Source organism: Lipophrys pholis, assembly GCF_963383615.2.
Source record: "Lipophrys pholis genome assembly, chromosome: 4".
NCBI classification, from domain to species: Eukaryota; Metazoa; Chordata; class Actinopteri; order Blenniiformes; family Blenniidae; genus Lipophrys; species Lipophrys pholis.
Genome location: NC_137637.1, coordinates 25460106 through 25475931, shown reverse-complemented (window position 1 = coordinate 25475931; position 15826 = coordinate 25460106). Strand labels below are relative to the sequence as shown.

At 40.9% G+C, this 15826-nt stretch overlaps 1 protein-coding gene across 2 annotated transcripts in view; it reads left to right on the top strand.

Moving 5' to 3' along the window:
- ppp1r16b (protein phosphatase 1, regulatory subunit 16B) overlaps positions 1 to 15826 on the top strand; it is a 100445-nt gene that overhangs the window by 60995 nt on the left and 23624 nt on the right. For both annotated transcript variants that reach the window (XM_080461691.1, XM_080461692.1), the window contains exons 3-4: positions 3246 to 3316; positions 14730 to 14875. In XM_080461691.1, the coding sequence (XP_080317817.1) occupies positions 3246 to 3316; positions 14730 to 14875 (217 nt within the window). The remainder of the gene's footprint in view (positions 1 to 3245; positions 3317 to 14729; positions 14876 to 15826) is intronic.

The following is a 15826-nucleotide window of genomic DNA, read 5'->3' as shown; positions in this document are numbered from 1 at the left end:
GTGATAATGCAGAAATTGCGGAGACAAAGTGAAATATGACATGTACGCATTGTTGACAGTCGTATTCATCAAAGGTCTGTTGGTGCAGAGTACAGGAAGTTCTATAATGCACTTAGGTTGATGACGGCTGCCCCTTTCATCCTTCAGCTTTATTTTGAAAAGAGCAGCCTCTTCACCACATTTTTGCACAATGTGCCTCCATAATGACCAGCTGCCAAGTTTTGTCCTTCACTTCAGGGAAAAACTTCTGCAAAACAAACCCGCTGGACAGAAGAGCTGAACTCTCTCCTGTTCGGTTACCTTCAAACTCCTCTCATTGTCATGACCTCCCCTTCCAGCACAAACTGCCTCCCTTCATCTTGTTTCGCTTGTCGTAATGAAAATAGAAGTTATTATCTGCGGAGTCATACTTTTCTAAACTGGGGAGATTTTTCTCAGAAAGAACCAGCTGCAGCTCCTCCCAATAAAGCTGCTTTTTATCCGTCTCATCAAAGACTCTCTTGCAGAAGTTGTTTGGCGGAATCGGGCAGGTGTGTGTTCGCTAAAACAAAACATCCAGCTGCAGCAGCTTGATGGATAAAGCAATATCTCATCCTCAGAGGTCACAAATAACAATGGGTTCCCAATACACTACTTGGGTCCATTTTTTTGGGGTGTCTCTGTTTACTTTTCCTACTTAATTTGAAAAAAAATGTTTTAACTTTGGAAAAAGATAATAGAAAATTACAGCGACTGAAATCTAAAGTAAAGATGTCGAATTGTTACTTTTCCTAAAGTCTTTTTCAAAACAAAGTGTTTGTATGTGAGCATGTTTGCCAGCTTTGCTTTTCAGGTTTGACTCTCACAGGCTTACACACGTCACATTTTGTTTCCATTGATATACTCCTCAAAAGCTAGAATTGAACATAATATTGCGATAAAGTTCGTAATATAAAGAAATGGGACATTTTCTACTGTAAAGGGCAGGCATGTCACCAACGGTGATAAAACATTAAAAAGATGAGAAAGTTTAAATGCTCTGTTAAATTATAGGCTGTGTTGCTCTTTCTATGCAGCAGGTATCGTTAGTGATGCGCCGTCACACAGCTTCATTTATGCCTCATGGGTGAATCAGTCGAAGCTTCACACAATCTTCACAACCGCCAAATGATGGAATGGGGAACATCGTTTTTCAGAAATCGTCTATGAAAAAGCTTTGATCCCATTTTGTCCCGTGTCACAGACACGGTTCAGATGCTGTAAAAACTTTAGGTCCCATGCCGGCATGAAGGTGGCCCCTAATTTAACGCTGATCCAATAAAAACTGTGTGAAAACAGAAATCACAGCGTCAAACTGGAGTGTGGGCGTGGAGGGCTCCAGCACACAGACGGGCATGAAAACAACTTGAAAACAGATATATAAAAAAAAGACGGCGAGAAAGAGAGCAGACAAACAAACAGTCAAGAGGTTGGGGTGTATAACCACAGAGGAATGAGTCCTCGGCGATTCAGGGACTTTTCATTCACATAATTTCCCCTTTTTTCTGTGTTCCTGCTGCTCCTGTTCGTCTCAAACTGGGCCAGATGATTTTTTTTTAAATTGTTTTTATTTTTTTCTCCGCTGGATTTCTACTTTTGCTTCCTCTGTCTTCTGAGGAACCTGTCGGATTTCATTTACCTCTTAATGAGAAGCGGAATAATTTCAAATCACAGAGAGAAAACACTGCTGTGAAGACAAAAAAACAGTTTTCCTCTGGGTGTTGCCTTATTGTTTATATGTGGTTTGATTTATAGAAATGGTCTGCTCATAGAACCACTTTGACACTCATCTATATTTTTTGAAGCGATATACAGAATCCAGAGAAATAGTGACAGAAATGCAAATGATCTTTCCATTTTAGTTTTTGCAAGAAATTGTCATTAAGAGAAGTGTATAAGCAGTGTTTTAAATGCAATTATTTAATAAGCACATATTTCTAGCAAAAAATGTAGTCTAAATGAAGGCAAAAATAAATGATAAAATAAGCTGTAGATAACAATTAGTGTAACAGGTATGACAGCTGAAGGTCTTTATTTAAGGACCGACTAACTCACCTTCACTTTTAAGGTTAAAGCACAAGTTTCTTCTCAACCTTTGCATCCTCTATCCACAACCGACCATTCAAAATATATTTTTAAAGAACAACATCAATATCATAAGTATTGCATGTGTTACATTGTTCTGTAATTGTCAACCTGTGGAACCAGAAATGCTATTGCATGTGCATTCCTGGCAAATTCATACAATCCAGGTTCATGTATCAGATTTATTTAGTTTTTATGTAACCGGAGCTTTAAAAAAAGTTTTTAAAAGTTATTTTTATAAACACGTGTATTTGTGACATTCCGTGTTCTTTCATGGCGGATCTAGTTGATGTGTTTGGGATGGTTTTCCTGCCAGTTGATGGGACAGATGTGGTAATTATAATCCCAGATCCCGCTCATATCTCTTTCAACATCTGATTTCAAACCTGATTTATGCACTTGCCCTGTTTTTTTTTTGTAATTTTTTTGTATTTGAGAGTGAAGCCAGATGGCAAAAACAAAGGATAATAATGACATTGAGAGGTGCCCTACGTGACTCCACCACTTCCTGTGCCGGCTGGCAGGTTTTCTCCGCCCGGCAGCTGTCCGGTGTTGGTACTTTTGAGAATCAGAGCCTGAGCCCGGCGCTCATCTGTTCGCACTGCGAGGCAGGCCAACGGTGTAATCCCGAGCTTCATTACATCATCCTCCCTATCCCCCCTTCACCCCCTCACCCGTTCATCTATATTTCCAGGGTCATTTGGTTAACATCCTGGCCGGGCTGATAATTTGAGAGATTGAAGTTCCTGCAGCAATGCATCACGACTCTGCATCACGATTAATGGATTGCAGATTGATTGGTGATGTCACTCAGAGAGGAAAGGTTAAGTTTAGGTGCACACTCAGAGGAATTAGGCTGCATTAGACCTCCCGGTACTCTTACTCCCCCCCTCTGCGGCTCAGGCATTTTTAATCTCTCTCAAATATTGATAATGAAAAAGTAGCTGAATCACATTCCTAATTTGTATGCATGGACAGCAAGCTGAGAACAATTCAATCCTCGCTTTAGAAAATACAGATACTTGGTTGTAATTACTTCTGAACTGATTTGTTAAAGTGATGCTTGAAGTGGATCGAGATCTAATCTGTTGAAATCAGTGATTCAAAGAGGTTTCTTTTTTTTTCTTCTGCTTTTTCATCAGTTCGTTACCTGCTGAAGAACAACGTGAGTCCAGACCTCTGCAATGAAGACGGTCTTACCGCTCTGCACCAGGTGAGATTATTATTATTTTTTTTTAAATCTATTTGTCTTTCTTTGATTTCGCTGATGCATCAATGTCATGTACATTTTCTGAAAAGGTTTTCCTTTCTCTTGACTCTGAGCCATTTGTTTTGATCGGCTGTGCAGCTTTTACGCAGCCCGGTGTAAATCTGATCGCCGCGCTACGAGCTGAAACAACATTTCATTTTATCTGAAGTTTAATTTCTCCCGCAGCGGGATGCCCACGTTGCTCGTATTGCTGACGGTGCGGTTTTGTTTGTCTCTCCTAAACTGAAATGTCAATTGCCGCAGAACCTTGAAGAGTAAAGTCAGGATTTTATTTGTGTCCCTGAAGGCCTGCGAGGCATCTTTATGGGCAGGAAAGGAGTTGTTTGCAGTGCAGTGGACATAAAGTTTGCCTAACCCCCATCACGTAGAGTCACATTTTAATGGAAACTAATTTAACTTCCCGATAAATCGGCAAACATTTCAAACCGATGTGTTCATTTATTACAATTTTTTTTCCTTACAGTATGTCTAATTTTACTATACCTCTGACAGTTTGTGCCCTTTCTCCTTCTTCGCCTCTTTTCATCGCGCCTCAGCTAACACGGCCATCTCTCTTTCCCTCCCGAGCCGTTCAAAGCCTAATATTCAGACTCCTGCTGGGCGGAGGCGAGATGAACAGGGCGAGGAGAAAATTGAAGTCCATCAGTCACCGCCGGTGAGGCTGGTGTTTTGAAAGCACCGAGCTGCCAAGAGATCAGATTGACCTTTCGGCTTTGAATGTGTGCGCGCCCGATAATCCTCTATTTGGACAGGTCAGCCGGTACAGTGTCTTTAAAGATGACACCTTTTCACCGCTGCTGCGATATGACAAACGCCACCACACATGACAGAAACACACAAAGGACATCCACACACCACAACCTGGTTTTGTCACTATTTCAAGGTGCGAGATCAGGGACCTGATTGTCAGCACCCGGGGGTGGCAGAAGCTCAAAATAACATTCAGCTTTTGGCAGAGAAGATTTGGCAAATGTTTCATTTGGTGCTACCCACAAGACTCAGTTCTGCTGCTCATCCCACAAATGTGTGTTCCCCCATCAACATGGCAACATTTAAAAAGGGAAACAATTAAGGCTTTGAGTGTTGATGAACAGATATTATCTTACTGTTTAGGCTTAATTTATAATTACTGATAAATGAAATAAACGTGAGACACCAGATGAGGTACACACACTTTTGAATATCCATGATACGACGTTACATTAATTCACATCTTTTTGTAGATGGCAGGAGGCACGACGGAGTTCTTGGGACGTCATTAAACACATTAAGGTCATAAAACTGCGCTTCGTACACTCGTATCATTTGTTTTTGTGCTGGACACTGCCTCCCGTGGTGCGAATGTGTCTGTGGTTGTCTGTCTGTCTGTTTGCTTCGTGATGGACTGGACAATAAGTCCAGAGTGTATTCTGCTCTCGCCCTTAGTAAAGTGGAATTAGCTCCAGCGCCCCGCGATCCTGCACAGGATGAAGCAGTATAGGAGATGGACGGGTGTTTCATCGGTGTTGTCATAGTGAAGCTTGAATATTCTTCCAATAGCTGCTAGTCTGAACAAAAGGTACTTTCCTCCACAATCCATGACTAAATTTGTGTGAGAGTAATTTTTCTTCTCTTCGTGTTAGCATACAGATGGACACCATGAGTTAATATTAGACGCTACAATGTTTTCTGCAGCAATTCAAACAAACGTGTCTCGAATTAAAATGTAGTTATTTACTTTATTTGCTCCTTTTGAGCAACCTTGCAAACAGATGTAAGTCTCCACAACACCAGCAATACCACACACACACACGCGCGCACACGCACACACACACCCGCTTGCGTCACATGACATTGGGTGAGATAAATGAAACAAAGCGGCGGTGATGTTCCCCTAAATGAGATGTCACATATGTCCAGGGCTCATCTCACCTCACTGATATGAAACATTAATCAACAGATGGCTTTCAGGGTCACTATTTATTCTCGGCACCACAGACAAAACACACACGCGATCATAACCGACACCTCAATATTTACTGTGTCAGTCCTGTAAAGGCTTCATGAAAGCACCTTGATTGCTTTAGTTTGGATGATGTGACGGACGATCGGCATCAAGGCCGCGTGTTGGTGCATTACTGTCTTCGTATAAATGAGTGTGCAGACAGCTGAGCTGTCATCATCCACAAAACAGCCACAGTCCTTCATTTCTGTAAAACCACTCTGTTGGAAATATGAGGGCGCAAGTAGAGATGGTGAAAGTATTTTGGGGCAAAAACGTTCTGCAAAGATCAGATTTCACTTCTGTACAGCTTGACGTCACCCAGTCGAATTGAAGTGTAATTACACTGACAAGCCGAGTTTGAAGTTGTACTTCATGTAGTGATTTGCCGGATTGTAAAATTGAGGAATAATTTGAGGTGACCATGCTTTTTTTTTTTTCTTCTTTTTTTTTTAATTGTCACATTGATTGCTTCCTCTGTGCTTTACGACCACCAGATGAAACTAAGAGAGAATTCACGTTTCTTTTTAGGTCTTTTTGTTGCAGTTCTTTTTTTCTTTTTTTTTCTCAATCACATCATCTAATTGCATTAATTCTTCAGCAAACAGCAAATGGACATATAATTTGTTCCGAGAAACGCTTTCTCTGGAAGCTTAACTTCAATACTTCACTAATCGCACTAAGTTGAGCTTTATTAGAGCGGATTTAACTGCCGAAATAGGTAAAGTGCTACAGCGTGTGTTGGGCTTGCAGTGTATTGTGTGAATGGCAGAAAATGTGTACTTGTGCGACAATCAACCGTCACGTGGCATTTTATAAGCATTAGTTTTGGTTTTCTTTTGTTTTGTTTTGAAAGTACTGGAAATCGACTTTTGTCCACACAACCTCTTCTTTTGCCATTGTTAGGATTACCAGAGACTGTCATTCAGTAACCTGTCTCCTTTATGCTCCTTCCTCATGTCAGTCGCCTGCATGTCCTTTCACTGCATCCATGAGCTTTTTCCCACCACGACTATCATCTCTTCTATACATACATGATGAAACGATCTCAACCTCATCTCTCAATTTCCCACACAACTGTCCAACCAGTCCCTCGAGTGTTCTTAGTCTTCATCCTGTCCATTCTCCTCATCCTCGTCATCCTCAGCTCTTCCACCTTCAGTTCAACTTTCCCTCCTTAGGTTAGTGCCACTGTTTTTTTAAACCATACAAGAAGGTAACCAATGGGGTTTTTTCAGTTTTTGTCTGCCAACTATTCTGAACAATTGATGGTGAAACAACAAGAGATATTTATTTCAGGGCCTAAATCAAATCCTGTTCATAACAGCAGCTCTGCTACCTGTATACATCGATAGAAGTGAGAACCCACTTTTTGTTTACGTGGGATCTCGTCATAAACTTTAGCGTTTGTTTAGCTGGAAAAAACGTTGTTGGAGCTATGCGGAGGTATTTTTGGTTTGAAAGCATTCCGAGGTAGGTGGAAACAGTCACCTTGCCAGCGGGATGCTTCCTGACACACCTGCCTGGTGTTGTCTCACATTCGGCCGAGCTGCAGCTGTTAACTGGCTCCCAGCTCTGGCGTTTTGCTCCGGGGCACCGGTGTGGGTGAAGTGGGCTTGATGATCCAGAAAATCTCCATAGTGCCGGAGTCCCATTTTAAAACATTTGATGTCGGTGATATTACCGCTCGCATATTTACGTAGCGATGGGTACAGAGATAATTGATTTCCATGCTCTAATCAGTCCGGCAGTGAACCTGATCAAGCTGTGAGGGTGAGAGTTTGCATTTCTCTGCGCTTCCTGCACTTTGATTAATCCTTCAGAGCTTGGTTACTTCAGCTTGGTTGGACTCGAGACCCTCCAGCCTTTTGGCAACATGGATTTACATTTGGGTTCTCCAAATTAAATGGTGATTTATTCCCGTTTCTCAAATAATCCCATTTTTTTTTTAATCATAAAGCAGCTTTTATGGCTTATTTAATGTGCTTTTTTGGAATCCATTTTCTTCCTGTTATGAATGCATTCAAAGAACTGCTGCTAGTTACATTGTGTAGGTGACACTGAAGAACTAAGAGAACAGATGCAACTGAAAAAGTTTCCCAAATGAATTAAATCGGTGGAGACAGAGAGGAGCTAAACCCGAATACTAATAGCAAAATACAAATAAATGAGCACCATTAATCAGAGGTTTTCGTCTGGTTTGACCCTAGACTTGAGGGCCTTTTGGTGTTTTCTTTCCTCACGCCGTCCAAAAACATCATTGGTGACTCCAACAAAGCCATAGATGTGAATGTGATGAACTGCAGCTGGCTATCTTTGTGTGTAACTGTTCACATGAATGTCATTCAGTACTTTAGTAAGTGCAGATTGTTTTTCCCGCCATAAAATCATAAATTAGTATGAAAACTGCCTTTTCAACAATCTTACCTATAAAACATAAAATCCTTTAATTATTACTTACAGATGCAGTGAAAGAATCTGCCCTCAGTAAAGTGAGGCTAATTTCAGCCTTTCAAATTTTGTCACTGTTCATAACGGTCTGTAATTGAAACTATCAGGTTAACCAGCTGTTTGGTACCAACATTTTCTCAGATTTGCCACCTTACCGAACTTGGAGGCGGTGATATCTTAATGCTACATTTATCCAGTTTAACCATCACTTTGCCTCCTAATGATTCTGTGTGTGTGTGTGTGTGTGTGTGTGTGTGTGTGTGTGTGTGTGTGTGTGTGTGTGTGTGTGTGTGTGTGTGTGTGTGTGTGTGTGTGTGTGTGTGTGTGTGTGTGTGTGTGTGTGTGTGTGTGTGTGTGTGTGTGTGTGTGTGTGTGTGTGTGTGTGTGTGTGTGTGTGTGTGTGTGTGTGTGTGTGTGTGTGTGTGTGTGTGTGTGTGTGTGTGTGCTTACACACTCTGACAATTGGAATCTGCAGATATACACATATAAAACAGAAAAATCACCCAAGTGTACTCCGGCTCTCTCTCGTTTTGCAGAGAAGTGAAGGACAGAACAGGAGAGGAGCCGACATGCAGGAGTGGTTCAAATTGTCATTAGCGGCGACACACGACGCACCCGGAGCTGCTTGTCGCCCACCACATTCAATTCATTTAGCCGTTTAGGTCTAATTCTCAGCAGGTGAACTCTGTGTCTCGGGTTTATTCGCTGTGTCTCCTTCCCTCTCTGTCATTTGCATGAGTCATTTTGCTCTGGTAAAATGTCGGCCCTCTTTTTAACCTCTGACCGCCTGCAGTCTCTCGGCTATACTCCTCGCCACCTGGCCCTGCTCTCGCTCATTTAACTCAGTATTTCAGTGTTTGCTCGGCCTCGTCAAATTTCATCTGTCCAGAGATTCCTTTTCAGCTTTATTTCCTTGTCTTTTGGCTTCTCAACCCAGACTGCAGTACTTTCAGCCCACTTATGGGTCACAGCAAGACTGTTGCTGTTGTTTTCCAGCCGTACGGGGATAATCCGGGTCTTTGTCTGGGCCACACTCCCATCGATGTATGAATACTTTCCATGAATAGCACATTATTATTTTGCTGGCTTCATTGTTTTTTAGTTTACTGGCTAGTTTGCATGTGGGTGAGAGTATGTGTTTTTCCTCCATAGGAGAAGCTAAGGGATTAGCCTTGCAGTCAGCCAGCAGGCGGGTTAAAGAATGTGGGTTTATTGAGCAGGAGGAGAGATTAGCCTGCTTGTTGTGCTGCTGTGTAGGTTGCAGCCTCGACATCCGTGGTGCCACTGCTGCGGGCTGGTGCTGTGGAAGTCCATCCACACATCAGTGTATAGGATGTCTTTGACACGCTTATGTGCCTCTGAAGAGTCTTGTTCTAGTCAGTTTTATGCGGCTTGAATCATATCTTCAAACTTGTTTGCTTCCTGCAGCGTAATAATGGTTTTTCTGATGGGGACGTCACATTTTGTTGCCATAGTGACCTGAATCCCCACGGTTTGGTGTGCAATAAGATTGATGTGCTCACGGCAAGAACAGTAATTTCTCATACACGTGGTTTCATGAGATTTGTGGACATGGCATTGGCTTACATTCATTTCCTGCACTCACTCCGAACTCCGCCATAACTACCATAAACATAAACCTAAACTGTATCACCTTAAAAAATTAAGGAGGTCAGGGGGATACCTTTTTCTCACTATGATTTGAGGAGACATAATAAAATAAAATAAAATAAAATTATTAATTGGGTGAAACACATTATTATAACTGAATGTAATATAGTTATAATGGAGGTGAATTCAAATGTAATTTAAGTCTTGCAAAACTGTAACAGTTGCAGAATAAGAATTTTCCTTTTTTTTTTTTTTTTTTAGATGAAACCTCTACAGAAGAATTCTGCGTTTCGATGGATCTCAGCAGTTATTAACAATTTTATCTTGTGATGTGAAAAATGTCAGGAACGCTGCAATTCAATCACATATGACTTTATCGAGAGGAACGATGTAAAGCACATGAGGTGGGGTGTGCGATGTGGTTTGAACTCCCTCCACCTCTTTGAGAACCCCTCCGATATGGAGATCGAGCGTGTGCAAACTAATTTAGGTCCCCAAAACAGTAATATTCAGACACTTACAGATTATTATCTTGGATTTAATTTGGTACCTCCAAGAAGCTCATGAAGAGCTTTTTGTTTTCCTGCCGTTTCTGCTTGCTTGATCTATATATATATATTATCGGAGCACACGTGACTGTAAAGGTCTTCTCCACAGTTGCACTAATAAAACTGAAAACTTTACATAGATGAAGACAAAGTTCTTTCATGCAAATCCAGTTCCTCCTAAGCTTTTGAGTGCACCTCCTCCTGTGCTCGGTGACTGGGTCCAGCACCTCCAGACTGCAACCTTCATGTGATTCTTTTTATTTTCTCGCTGCCTGGCTCCTTTCAGCACTGCGCCGCATCTACATATCACAGATAGAATAATGTCATCACATCAGATCATGATGGTGAAATTCCTCCACAAGACTCCAGGAACGACCGATGGGGCATGCGGTGTGTGTGTAGCAACGAGTTCGATGATCACCCTGAGCCATTTTTAAAACTCGATGTTCAGTCTAAGTTTGTAAAAAAACAACACGTTGCTTGTTTTACCTTTGAGATCAAACCATTGATATCTGGATCTCTGAGGAGCGAGACAAACTCCGTGAGCTCATAAAGTTAATAAAAGGGAGATGGAAAAAGTTTGCGGCAGCGTAAACCCCAGAGTGTGCTCACATGAAGAGAGGAGGATGTCTCTTTTTATCAAATAATTGTAGCAGTGAAACAGAAGTGTCCTCCAGTGAATAATTGCACTTCATTACTTCATTTATAGAGCTTTTTTTCATTCTCTCTAATATTGAAAAATCTCTTTCCATTTTATTTGACTTTCTTTCCATTTTACTTGACTATTGCATTGTAACACGCACGTACGCACACACTCACTCACGCACACAGTGTAATTACATCACTGCAGTTATTACATTAGTGCCCATTTTACATTGTTGGTTGCAACATGACTCATTGCTTTAAATAAGCTCTATTGGTAGTCTAAACCTGTAGCAGCATCAATAAGAAAATGGTCCAATCAGCCCAAAATATAAGTGAATTTCTGTCGAGTTGCTCTTTCAGCAAGTCCCTGCAGATTGCATTTTAGAATTGTATAAGCTTTATGATTGAAGTCCTTCCTGCTACAAATAGCATTTGAACCACGGTCCCTGACACTTAAGGTCAAAATTCAACCCGATGCTCCAACAGGGGAACCAGACTGAACTATTGAGCCTTTTCAAATGTGGGCGTTTTAAGCAGAGATGGAGTTTGTCTGTCACATACAGTGGATCCTCACGCAAATTTGCCTTCAGGTGCATTCACTTCATCTGTACAAAAAGCACAATGGTCGCATTACAAATTCATGCATCGGTAATATATGTGAGTTCATTTTAGTTTTGCTCTTGGGGGAAATTGCTAACTATTTGGTTAAGATTGTAATCTGGTGATCTTCACCGATCCGTCCCCCCCCCCGACAGGATGTGTTTGTCAGCCAGTCATGTTTCCAGTCATTAGTTGTTTTTTTTCCCTCTGCATGTATTTCACCTCTTATCTGTCTCGCAGCGATCTCTCCTCCGCATCTGTGCAGTAATTTCATTTCCTCTCCTGTGTTGCAGATTAATTTACGTACTCCCCCACCACACTTCAGTCTGAGCTGCCTTATCTGAGTAGCCTTGGAAGTCGAAGCAACACAACTCCAGAGAATGTTTCTCTTTACGTCAATGCGGTTTAATAGCTTCATTTCTTTTTTTTCTTTTTCTTAAATGGTTGTTTCGGCGTTCAGCTTAAACATTTATCAGGCTCGGTAAGATTTGGGGTGTAACTGAGGGAGAAGAGAGACTTTAAAGCCAGAGGGGTCTTGTATTACTGCAGCTGATCGTCTGAGTCATCAGATCATCACACAGTCACAGCTACATTAAGCTGGATTACACTACAAGCTGATACTTGCTGCCGAGGGTATGTCTAGTCATAAAAATAGCATTTACTGTCATCTTGTGCATTTACCTACCAGAATGTAGTTATTTTGTTTAATAACCTAAAGGGCTCGATGCAGTTTTGAAAGCGTGGGCTGTTAATTGGTGTAAAACCTCTTGAAAGCAGAAACTAAATGGAAATGAGTCCGACAGGATGCTGAAGAACAGAGGCTCTGCGTTTGTTGTTTGTTTTTCCCAAAAGTGGCTGTCTTCAAATCAACCCCACCACCACCACCATCATAACCGCCTCCTTCTCTTCTTCTCCTGGCATTTCCCTGCTGTTGCTTTATATTCATGTTTGTCTCTCTCTCTCTCTCTCTCTCTCTCTCTCTCTCTCTCTCTCTCTCTCTGTATTATTGTTCGCTCTGCTCCCGCTCTTTCTCTAAGATACTTGAAACCTCCAGAGATTGCACTTCAGCTCATTTTCCATGTAAATCCACCAGAAAGAAAAACTGTCTTCGCTCTGCAGCTCAACTTCTCAAGGTTTCTACGGTGAACAGGTTCACAACGTGGGAATACTCGATGAAAAGTTTTTCCACCCTTCATTAAAAAAAAAACCCCAACAGCCCTGAGATGGAGAATAATATCAATAAGGACCAACCAAATGTATTTATTTATCTATTGTTTTGTCTGTAGGAACCATTACTTGTAGATCTGTCAACAATTCCTGGCGTACCAATTGTACCAACGTTGAACTGAGGCACAAAGAATCATGTAATATTCATAACAATTTTCAGTATTTTTAATGGTCTAAAACTCAAAAAGTTTTTCTTGCATTTAAATGAACTCAGGTAACAGCTTTTTTTTTTCTTTCTTTTTTTTTTTTCCCTCAAGCAAACTAGACTTTGACTACCAAGAGGACCTTTTGCATTTTTTATGAGTGTCCCGGTCACCGTAGCTTCTCTTAAAGTGGTATTACTAATATTCGGTTCGCTGCACATTGCCACCTTGAAGCCCCTGAAGTCTGAACACAGTCCTTTTTGCGTTTGCTCTGTCCCAGGAGTTTTAAAACGGAGGGTGTTTTACTGTGCTCCTGTTTCGTTGCACTGGGTGAAACATCTTTCCAGAATCAACAATGAAACACACAGCCAAAACATCCAATAGCTCGTAAGGAAATTCAACCAAACAGTCATCAGTTTTTTTACGTGGCCTGCCACTTTGTCTAATATTTTAATCAAACTAACATTCAATTAAAAACTTCACACATCATTTGCTTCCATGTAAAAAAAGATTGGATTCCCTTCACAGTATTGCTTGTGTATCACCTGCATAGATTTTTATCTGTAACAAACAGTAGTTGTAGTTTTTTTTGTTTGTTGTTAATTTCTAACTCAGGATCATGGAAAAATACCCACATTAATACCTCCAGGCAATTTTAGTCACCACTTAACCTTAAAAAAAAAGAACATGTTTTTAGACTATTTAGAAAACCCACACGGAGAATGTTCAAGAAAGGCCGCCACTTCTTCGTATTTATTATTATTTTAGTTTAAGTTTCAAATAATATCTATAACAATAAAATTCATTTTGTGTTTCTGTAACAATTAAACAAGTTACAAGCTGTTCAAAAAAGAAAACAAGACGTTGACCATGTTTACTGTATTTATAGCAACATGAAGGGACAACATGTTGAAAAATGGGAAAAAAAAATACAATCCACTCACTCCATTTATTTATATCGTACATCATTTAGCTATTGTAGCTCACATAAGTAGCTGTAATGGTTTGTTGGGTGGGGAACAATCGTTTATAAACCAATCTAAGGACTTTAGCCGTTAAACCCTGCCCTGCCTTCCTCACAAGGCATTTTGGGATTTCCTGCAGTTTCCCAGAAGCTTTAGCAGGAAAAGCTCATGAGTTCATAAATTCCATGTTTACTGGACTCTTTTATTCCCTGTTATCTCTATTTTCTTGCATGTGCTGGCAGTCTACTTATCCTCCCCATTGTTTAATTCCTCAATAAAGCACACACGCTGGCTCTATAACAGGATTACGTACAGCCTCTTATAATTTTTTTTTTTAAAACTATTATATTGTGACTAATGCCTCATTTAAATATGAAAGTAGAGAGTTTACAACCCTCACCCAAAGGTGTTGCTGCGCTCTGACATAGGAAAAAGCATGTAGCAAAATCTGGATGGAAAAAAACAACCAAAAAGGGTTTTTTTGCTTTGAAAAGCGACTGAGCTTTGATTAAAGATGTCAGAGGCTTTAGTTGACCTTTCACATTCCTCAGATTTACTGATTTAATTTTGAACCTCCCACTGTAACAACATCCCGCTCGGTCTTTTTGTTCATCCATCGGCATGGTGCTGCCACACTCACACCAATTAGAGCTGATGGAGAAAACTGCTGCTGCCAACAGCAGCCAGATTTGTAGGATCGTCCTGATGTTAAAATTCTCCTTCCTTCTCCGCCCTGCCATCACACCCAGTTTTAACAAGGAGAACCCTTTGTGTCCCTCTCTCTGTGTCTCCTTGCCTGTGTGGATGGGTGTGTGAGTTGTGGCTTCACTTCTGTCCGCCTCACGTCCAGGGAACAGCCCACACAGTGGTTTGAATGTCAGAATGACTGTATACATCACTCCACTACTTGTTTCAACACAGAGAGCACGGCTTCTGCGTGGACGTCTTGTGCATTTGTTTCCTATTTTTTTTTTTTATATTTTATATAGTTCTTCTTTTTGCTCATGAAGCTGTTGATGCATACAGCACAGAGGGGTGCCCAGTGTATAAATTATAATGTGGTGCTCCTTTTCGGGCAGCATAACTCAATAAAATCCTCTTTTCTCCATCAGTTTTCTCTCTATTTGAAGCCGAGAAATGTTATATATCCGAGTCTAATCTTGTCCCTCATCTCTTTTTTTTAAGTGTTGTATTGACAATTACGAGGAGATGGTGAAGATCCTGCTGGACCGAGGAGCCAGCGTTAACGCTCAGGACAATGAATTATGGACGCCGCTGCACGCTGCTGCGACCTGTGGCCATGCGGGACTCGTCAAGATACTCATTGCACAGTAAGACGCGCATGTGTGCTACACGACGTTTAATTGCCTTGCGAATGCTTATCTGCCTCCACATGTGTTTGACTGAGATGTAGGATGTGAGGGAACCGAGATGCTGCATTCACGGCTTTAAAACTCATGCAGTGATTGTAAACAATTAAAAAAAACTAAGCGTCCACAGGTTGTGTAGCGTTGCGTGAAAGCACTAATAAAGCCGTTAACTAGATTAGCGGCCTCAGCAGAGTTTGTTAACCAACTAAATTCATGTTCGACTTATTTGAAGTTCGCATTGACTCGTTTCAATCGAAGGCCGTCAGCAGATGGAGGGATGAGCCGAGCCGGCCACCTCCACACAGGTTTTCTGAGGATAACACTGAAATGCACAACCGTTTAGAATTCCCCTGCATATCGCCGCGGCTGCAGACAGATTTTCAGGTACAAGCTTGTTCGTGGTTCCCGGTGGGTCGCCGAAGGCAATTTGTAGGAGCTTGAATTAATGTGTAACTGAGTTTTAAACAATAGATTTTTCCTGCTTAAACCACAACAAATGATGCAACCTTGAGGGGGTAAAAAAAAAAAAAAAAAAAGAGATTGGAATTCACCTGACAGGGGACTCTTGTTTCAAAGCACAGAAAGGCGGAACTTTGTTAGAAGTTAAGTTTTTTTTTAATAGATGAAAATAAAGACCTGAGGTGTCACGTAAATGAGACTGTCCTCTATTTTTCCCCCACTTTAGAATATTCTAATTTACTCTTTCACTGTGGTTTCTTACGTACTAACATAAATAATGTGTCTCTGCATGTATTAGAAAGATTTACTTGTACTTTAGTTTCCATTTTTTATGTTTAATTTTTGGTGTGTCTTTGTAGATATTTTCCCTTTTAGTCATTTATGAATCACTCTGACTTGCATTTCATTGTGTGAGAGGTTTTATTTAAATAAAGATTGATTTTGAAAATACGT